This window comes from Papilio xuthus, unplaced genomic scaffold, assembly GCF_000836235.2.
Source record: "Papilio xuthus unplaced genomic scaffold, Pxut_1.1 DF826159.1, whole genome shotgun sequence".
NCBI lineage: Eukaryota > Metazoa > Arthropoda > Insecta > Lepidoptera > Papilionidae > Papilio > Papilio xuthus.
In genome coordinates, this window is record NW_013532490.1 from 3,339,103 (window position 1) to 3,348,833 (window position 9,731).

The 9,731-nt window shown below is 32.2% G+C and overlaps 1 protein-coding gene across 1 annotated transcript in view; it reads left to right on the forward strand.

Moving 5' to 3' along the window:
• Fim (plastin-2 fimbrin) overlaps positions 1-9,273 on the forward strand; it is a 37,427-nt gene extending 28,154 nt beyond the window's left edge. Inside the window, exons 5-15 of the mRNA XM_013319336.1 lie at positions 1,007-1,160; positions 1,562-1,725; positions 2,019-2,128; positions 2,472-2,666; positions 2,991-3,201; positions 3,544-3,674; positions 4,002-4,149; positions 4,468-4,619; positions 4,891-4,992; positions 5,393-5,562; positions 8,967-9,273. Of these exons, the coding sequence (XP_013174790.1) occupies positions 1,007-1,160; positions 1,562-1,725; positions 2,019-2,128; positions 2,472-2,666; positions 2,991-3,201; positions 3,544-3,674; positions 4,002-4,149; positions 4,468-4,619; positions 4,891-4,992; positions 5,393-5,562; positions 8,967-9,162 (1,733 nt within the window). The 3' untranslated portion in view covers positions 9,163-9,273. The remainder of the gene's footprint in view (positions 1-1,006; positions 1,161-1,561; positions 1,726-2,018; positions 2,129-2,471; positions 2,667-2,990; positions 3,202-3,543; positions 3,675-4,001; positions 4,150-4,467; positions 4,620-4,890; positions 4,993-5,392; positions 5,563-8,966) is intronic.
• Positions 9,274-9,731: the final 458 nt, after the last annotated feature.

The following is a 9,731-nucleotide window of genomic DNA, read 5'->3' on the forward strand; positions in this document are numbered from 1 at the left end:
AGAAATATTAATAAATTAACAAAAATCTGCTATTATTTAAAAAAATAATATACCAACTTACCATGGCTTGAATAAGTATTTCTAGATTTTATGGCTTCAAGTTCAATAGTGTAAAGTCTGAAAGTCATTACTTAGATGACGACAAACATACTAGATATGTTTGTCCTCATCGACTAATTAACCTTGGTCATAAATGCTGCTAAATATATTATGTCCAGTATTCAATATGTATAATTTACTTAAGTAATATATAAATACATACAATCAAATTAGACGCACAATCTTATTACATGGCTTCACTTTGTTTAACACAGATGTAGAAATTTTATATCTATGTTTTACGCAATGAATATTGAAATACACATAAACTTAGTTTTCAACTATTAATATGAGTAATTAAAAACAAAATATGATTGTTGAATTATTTTTTTATAATAAAAAAAAACTTTATAAGTAGCCTACGTCTTCTTTACGACTATGTTCTACATCTGTGCCAAATTTCAGCAAGATCTGTTGAGATGTTCCGGAGATACCTGCTAACAAACATCCATCCATCTATCCATCTAAACTTTAGCATTTATAATATTAGTAAGGTAGATTCTATAGTGATATACTTTGTTGCTAGATGAGAAATCATCTGAAAATTCTTTGGCCATATGAGGTTGGCCATAAGCTTAGTGAACCCATCCCTGTTTAGTGCCAAGCGAAAAAGTTGTTCATCGCTGGCAACCGGGGTCCATTCTCGGATGTTTCTCAACCATGACTTTCTTTGTTCTTTCAAACTGTCAAAAAGAAATAAAATTGCATATTTGGGCCATGTCTTGCGACACGAAAAATGTGAACTTCAATTCTTAATGATGAGCAAAATCTCAGACAAAGGACGGGTTGAAAGGAAAAGATAGTCTGAAAATTTTAAAAAGGCATTTGAAGATACTGTTATTAATACATTTTTACTTACATAGGACTTTTAACTCTGATCTTATATTTGTCAATTTTAATCTTCCAGGCACAACACACTCTGTCAGATTAGAGGAACAGATGGCTTTCTCCGGCTGGATTAATAGCAACTTGGAAAATGATCCTGATTTGAAACATCTTCTGCCAATTGATGCTGAGGGGAAACAGTTGTATGAGAAACTTAAAGATGGCCTTATATTATGGTTAGTATACCATTTATGTTATATAAAAATTGTAAAAAAAGATTTGATAGTTTACCTGTTGCGAATAAAAAAAATAACATAATATTTATCTGTGCAAAGAAAAGCTTTTTTATAAACAAGTAACATATAAATAATACTAATATATATTAAGAGGAAAGATTTGATTGTTTATTTGCATTGAATGAGATCCAAAATTACTGTATCGATTTAAAAATTCTTTTACTGTTGGGAAGCTACACTATCCCTGACATAGTGTACATTTATTTATAGATTTTATAATTCCACGCCTACAAAGTTGCGGGAAACTGCTATGTTTCATAATAATGTACATTGTACTGAGTTAGGTATAACTACCAATGTGCAGCAAAGCTTAGTGAAACGGACCTTAATGATTTTTCCAGCAAAGTAATCAACCATTCCTGCCCGGACACAATAGATGAACGTGCAATCAACAAGAAGAATCTAACACTATACACAAAGCATGAGAATCTGACCCTCGCTTTGGTCTCCTCTCAAGCCATTGGATGTAATATTGTCAATATTGATGCACACGACTTGGCCAAAGGTAATTAAAAAAAAAATACAGTATAGTTAGTGTCGTAGACCCTATTTAGTAAGACAAGGGAAGATAATTTACAAACCTGATGTATGTTTAAGACTATTTTTTTAATTGAAGATTATTTTATATACAAATAAAGAATAATTAATTATTTTAATGTAATAAATGCAATAAAAAAATTGTTATATATTTACCCATCTTTATAAAAATTTTAAAGAGTTCTACAAATAAAACCTAAAAAGTTTTTAATGACATATTTAAATTAAATATTTTTAATATATTTTGTAACCTATGTTAAGGCAAACCTCACTTGGTGTTGGGTCTGCTGTGGCAGATCATTCGGATTGGTCTCTTCAACCAGATCACTCTGGAACACTGCCCCGGTCTCACCGAGCTGCTCAATGACCAGGTAAATTTTACTGTAACTAAAACATTATTATATCTTCGTAATAAATAATTATGTGAATGGTTATTTAAGCAGATCTTTAAACCACGCTAATGGACTCCTTAAGTGACCAATTAAGACCTGGACTGTGGTTGTATGTGTTTTAAAGTATTTTAGTGAAGTTCAAGAATTAACGAGTAGATTCTTCATGTTCCTCAATAATTTTTTAAGAAAAAACAAATAGCTTTAAATTTTATTTATATATTTTTTTAATTGAATACTGAATCTTGTCCGCGTATGCGCTCGTTCGTGCGTACGTATACGTACATATGTACAATAAATAAAATTCTCCATATAAATATTCCAGGAACGTATCGAAGATCTGCTGGCGCTGTCCCCGGAGGCCATCCTGCTGCGCTGGGTGAACCACCAGCTGCAGAGCGCGGGCGTGACGCGGCGCTGCACCAACTTCCAGCAGGACGTCGCCGACTCCGAGATATACTCCTACCTGCTCAAGCAGATCGCGCCTGATGATGCTGGAGTCACATTGGATGCACTCCGGGTAAATATATGACTTTTGATATGCAAAAAAAAATAAAAAGACCTTGAAAGTTTTAATAATTGAGAGTGTCAAATCAAATCATTATGCAACTAGAAAGATTCATTATCAAGTGGCAAACACACGTTATGTTTTATCATTTTTTTGTGTTTTTATTGGTTTTTTAACTTTAGTATTCTAAGTATGCGTTACTAAAGTTTTACCTAAATCTGTCTTTTACCTAAAAGTGACTCCCAATGCCTAAAAACTGTATAACATTTAATTTATTTAGCTTTTGCTACTTAAAAAGTCATGTAAACTATATTCTAACTTACCTATTTCTATCAGGAAACGGACTTGCTTCGTCGTGCAGAAGTGATGCTGCAACAAGCCGCACGTCTACGTTGTCGTGCGTTCGTGACACCCGCGGATGTGGTCGGCGGAGTTTACAAGCTTAACTTGGCCTTCGTCGCCAATCTCTTCAACCAGCATCCCGGACTTAACCGCACCGCTGACACCCAGGAGTACCACCAGCTCGATGAGACCAGGGAGGAGAAGAGTAAGTTATATACATCGCAACTATACAACATTAAAACTTTCAAATAGTCCAATATTCCAAAAGTAGAACAGTCCAACATTCCAACTTTCCAAAACATAGGTATGTTGGAGTTTTGGAAATTTGGAATGTTGATATTATAATTTTTTTTTATAATATTAAAAAAGTAAAGCAGTCCAATATTCTTATATTTCTAAACTCCAACATTCCAACTTTCCAAAAGTCCAATATTCTTACCTAATTATATCCCAAAAGTATAATAGTCCAACATTCCAACCGTCCAATATTCCAATGAAACATTTTATAACCAAAAGAGATTCGTAACATGTTACAATTGAATTCCAGCATACCGCAACTGGATGAATTCGATGGGTGTGGCGCCCCACGTCAACTGGCTATACTCAGACCTCACTGACGGCCTCGTCATCTTCCAGCTCTACGACATCATCAAGCCCGGCATTGTCAACTGGAAGAAGGTAACACTAGAAAGCTATTTATTAAACGATTTCGCTTGAAAGGAAAATTACTAAATTATTAACAAGAGCATCGGTGGTCCAGCTTGCATGTCCTGGATTCGAATCCGACTACCAATGTATGTCCGACGTTCTGACGATGGAGGTAAACATCGTGATGCAACCTGCACATATCTGAGAAGTAATTCATAGATATTTGTGAAGTCAACACGCACTTGGCCAGCCCGGTTAACTATAGCCTAGACATCTCTAACTTATGGTCGGCTTCCCTCTGTGGCCCCTCAGTGGGGACGTATAATCTGTTGATGGTTAATAATCTGATAATTCCAGGTCCACAGGCAGTTCTCGAAACTGCGCAAGTTCATGGAGCGTCTGGAGAACTGCAACTACGCGGTGGAGCTGGGCCGGCAGCTCGGCTTCTCGCTCGTCGGCATCGCTGGTGCAGACATCAATGAAGGCAATGCCACACTCACATTGGGTTAGTATTTTATTTTACGCAATATTTGTCACCCCTAATACATGATAACTCGAGATTTTTGGTGGCGGATGTATCAACGTGTTTTCAGGTTTTCCCAGACCATGGCAAAACAATGTTTTTTTAATAACAAATTATCTTACCAAATAATATTTGAATAACTTGATCATAGTAAAATATGATTTGATTGTGATAGGTTATCATGAGTTTATGTGATACGTTTTTATGACGTGATGTAACAACTATTCATTAGTTGATATGACAAGTTGTCACGTTGTTATGAGTTGATGTGATAGATTGTGATGAGTTGATGTGTCGCAGCTCTGATCTGGCAGCTGATGCGTGCGTACACTCTGTCGGTGCTGACGCGGCTGGCGAACACCGGCAGCCCCATCATTGAGAAGGAGATAGTGCAGTGGGTCAACAACAAGCTGCAAGGCGCCGGCAAGACATCCTCTATTAAGAGCTTCCAGGTTTGTATTTTGTTTGAAGAAATTGAATTATTATTTAGCTTTAGTATTATCGTTATAATAACTTTCCATAGCTTTAAAAATATATTTTTTTATTATGTTTGTTTTTTATTGCCAACCAATAACAGATTTTTAATGGAATGTTTTTGGAGCGTGTTTTTTTTTCTTCAGTTCTTTTAAATCGACGTTTTACTACAAATGTTACTTTTATTAATGACAATCATACGCCAATTTCGCTTATAATTTTTTGATCTGTTTGTTATTTAATTTTCAGGACGAAGTGCTTGCGGACGGCAAAGTGGTGATTGACCTGATCGATGCCATCAAACCCGGCTCCATTAACTACGACCTCGTCCTACACGGCGGTAACGAAGAGGTAACATTTTCTTAATATGTATTTATTTATTATAGTATTCCGTGTCAATTAAAATCTCCTTTCGGAGGTGTCGTGTATGAACTGATGTCGATTCAAAGTGTGTATCATACACTCGTGTAACGACTGAGGTGGCTCGCTATCAGAAATCCTATTGGTCAGTACTTGGGTGGTAATGGATAATATCGGATTCAAGGAATACACTCAGACACCACAATTGGGTAAAATTCACGTAGCTCATGTAGAAGAAACAATGCTTCCTGCGATTACTATATCCAGAGTGATAGGTCCGGCGGACATCTTCGAAGAAATATATTGCTACGCCTCTCGGTGCCACTTGTAAATTTAGATTTATTTTTTTTTCGATTATTCGTCTTCTGATTACGACATGTATATATTCTAGGAGAACTTAGCGAATGCAAAGTACGCGATATCGATGGCGCGTCGTTGTGGAGCGCGCGTGTACGCTCTGCCTGAGGACATCACGGAGCGCAAACCCAAGATGATAATGACCGTGTTCGCCTGCCTCATGGCGCTCGACTACATACCCAACATGGACGCGCCTCTCGCTAAGTAAGTCGCACCAAACGATTGAATTTTTAACATTTACAACATTCAGAGATAACTATTGGGTACTAAGGGTACTGCACTCTAGTGTTAGTGGAGAGAAAAACTGAAAGCTCAAAATAGGTGGCGCTAGTGTCAAGAATACACCTGTCAACTGTCATCTGTCAAAATCGGATTTTATTTAAATGCTGCTCATTTTTCCTTTTTTTTTGTTATAAATATTCCATAAACTATCTTAAAAAATTACTTTTTTTTGTTTTTTTTTGGATGAAATTTAATTGAAGTCTTTGCTATGACTACAGTACATAAATATATTTATTTAGTATATTTATTGCTAGTTTTTCATGATCGTGCTGCCATCTATATTTAGCAAAAGTCGATTTTTCTCTCCAATGATTTATGGAGTTCCTTTGTGTAGCTTTATAAGAAATTAACACTAAATTACTGCTAATATGATTATTTCTCATTACTTGGTTGGTTGTTTAGAGAATTTTTTGCTCTAAACTAGAGTTGTAACCTTAGTGTTAGTTTCTCGTACTAAAACTAAATTAAAGGACGCACTTAGTGACCGATTAACTCTGAGTTTGGCGAAACAAATTTACTTTAAGTACTCATTTATAATTTGTACACTTGGATATTTAAGTACAATATGGTAAGAATACCATTTAGCCATAAATTTACTTTCATAGGTTTTTTTTTCATTTTATTTAGTTGTTATTTAAAAAAAAATTGTTTAAAAAGTTTAAAAATTCAATCTAATTGTGTTATATTGGTGAAGAAAATTGTGTTGGCTTGGGAAATAATTCGGGATTTAATTATGGCCTAAGGAAATTTGTGTTTTTTTAAAGATTTTTACTGACTTATAATCAAAAAAAAATGTTTCAAATAAGTCATTAGAAATAACCCCACCGGTACAAATAAAAACTTCCATACAAGGAAATGTACCTAACAATGTATATCAGCACTTTCTATATAATCCGTTGTAATAAGGTGAAGGGCGCAGTGTAAACAGAACATATAATCGATTTATCGGTAAAATCGACGGTTTTAATATCGAATTTTTTATACCTTTGATATTATCGATATATCGATGAATATCGATATTGTAAATTATCTTCTCACTTTTGTATAAGTATTGCACATTATGAATTTGCTTTCTTTCGGCAATGCCTTAAAATTTCTCGTTCTTCGCTTTACTTTGAATATTCCGAGCATAGAGATTCAAATATAGAGCGGACATTACGAACACTTTCTTTTAAATATTTGTACCAATGGTACGATTTTTATATATTTTGATTCCTAATGTCCTGTCTATTAAATATAAGATTAGTGTCCATATAAAAATGTTAGAAATTTTCTTCGAACAGTGGAATTTATGTTTTAGTTAAGTCCTGTTTACACTGGTGTCCGGTGATGGATTTTGTATTGTGATCGTCCCAACTGTTTGTGGTAATGGCGGTTAAGATTTGTAATATGTCGTAATTTGTATACATATTAACTTATACGGGACTCACCATGGGTTTCTGAAACCAAAAAAAAAAATTGTATAAAACATATATGCCTCCTTGTCATTATCTTTGATATAACAGAGATAACAATATGTTTTAAAGGGAGATTTTGGTCTCAGGAACCCACGGTAAGATAGCTTAGGTCCTAATCGAAGTTAACGCATTTAGTACTTATCGACATTTTAGTATTAAAAAAAATCATGTCAATGAATTTTATACATTTTTTACACCATTTGCGATATTATTTAAGACTTTTAGAACTAAAAAATCTAGATTTTTTATGTAATCAATGCTTCAAAAGACATTTTTTAACTTAGTTTCATAGTTATTTGCCTTCCAATTACATTCATATATTAAACGATTTTATACAATTTTCTTTGGGAGATGTATTAAAAATATTTAGTGAATTATACAGTCGGCGTTGGTTTTGACATTTTAAAGTACATTTATAAATTATAATACAAATATTAATTAAAATAAAATTAAAAAACAACACCCTCTATATATGAAGAAAGTACAATAAATAATGCATATTCAAAAAGCTTTTAAACCTTTTTAGATATTTTTTGGTCTTAAAAGTAAAAAAAAAACTATATTATTTATTAAAAGTTCCGTTATTTTAAAAGAACTGGCTTTGAAAATATACCATAAACAATCTGGTTATGTGATTTTTTCAAAAATACTGAATCTATGGTCAATATTTGATAAATCATAGACTAACGCTGACTGTATATGTATTTAAAAAAAATAATATCAAATCAGTTTTAAACATTCCTCTCAGAGTCCAGCATTCCCTAATCGGCATTTTAATACTTATGTTAAGTTTAAACATCTAACATACAAATGTATATTCCTTATGTCTAATTTTATGTGAAATATATTTTTTAGAACTTTTTTTTACAATTTGTGACATTCCTGTGGGAAACAACGATTTTTACATCATATTATTTTAATTGTAAATTTTTATTTTTTTTTAGACATTTTAAGGTTTTTTTATAGAATTTTCTTTAAGTTTTAATTTGATTTAATGAAGGAATCGTTTTATCGCTAAATATTAACATAGTGTGACGTAAAAGAACAATTATAGGTTAAGAGCTATATAAAAAATAATATACGCTGTCATTTATAATTAAAAAAAATTGTAAGCCTAAATAAATCGGAATTGAAAATTATATTGAATTTATTTAAATAACCTTATTTGTTTTGATATTGTAACTAACTTGAACCTGGTTTTGTTTTTATTAACAGCACAGCTGATCTAAAATATATTGCCGTCTCCATTTTTCCTAAAGGAGTAAGAGGGATGTTTGTGTGCAGTTTCGCAGTGGAATAATATCTTAATACCTTTTGAACTTGTGATTTTTATGTAAATATTTTTCTTTTCAAAGTTCTGGGTGTTTCTTTTGTTTTGTGAAATGTTTGTGTTTTACATATTTATAGCGTTTGGGACCTTTGGGACTTTCATATTGGGAACAACAGGTACTTTTGGTATTTTAATATTTGCATTTTTGTAATAAACTTTGTTTCTTTGGTGACGGAGTGTGTGTTGTGACTTCCTTGGTGTTTTTGTGTGTTACTTTTTAATCTTTGAACTTATTATAGTATCCCTGACTTATTTTAACCTTAGTTACTACATTTTTGACTTTAATTTATTTTTCGCGAAATATTATGTCTGGTAAGTGAAGTATATGTAACCATATCTTGGTTTTTAATCATTTTTGTATAGCTAATGTGAGATTATTCGTTCGTTTTGTAAAGGATGGCCTGTCACAATTTTTTGTTTTTAAAATATTTGTTTTTTTTTTATTAGTTGCATGTTACTGTACATATGTAAAAAATTATAGCTTACTTAAATGAATTTTCTATACTTATGATACGCTAATTTGTAGTGCATATTTATAGGGTTGAGAACTCTGAAGTAACGGTTTATTTGGATGTTACGGAAGTTGAGAATGACGTCACTGAGTCGTTGACTCCTGAAGAAAGCACAGAGGTAACGCCAGTGTTAGAGAAGCCAGCTCTACCACCGAAACCGGACAACTTGTCTCCATTGCCGAGAACACAATCGGTTTCCACGGACGAAACGAAAGAAGAGTAATGATAAAATAATTATTTTTAACTTTTGTATATAGATTTCATTTTGTTAACGGAGTTTTTGTTCTTCGAAAAACAACGATATTTACACTAGAGGAAAAAAAAACAGTCATTCTGAAATCAGATTTATTTTTATAAGAAAAAAATGTTTTATGCAAAGATTTTATAGAATTTTTATTTTTATATAATTTTTGTAATAATTTATTGTATTTTATTATTTATAAATTGGAATTTTACGTACAAATGAAATTGAAATGCAATTTGTTTATTTTTTTTATAAATTGATTTGATAACGAAATGTAATTTAAGCATTATATACTTATTTTTAAGTACATTTATTTTAACAATTTTATGCTTTATTAAAAGAAATTTCTTATTTTTATAAAAATTTGGTTTAAAATAAAGAGTTATACGTATAATTTTATTTACCCCTTTATTTAACCTAAAAAATTGCACCTCGAAGAGAAGTTTAAACAAAAAAAAAGTTCAGGGAAAAATAAAACAAAAATATAATAAAATTGTGATGATTTATTTCAATCCACAGCCGGCAATAAAATAAAAACTTATAAAGTT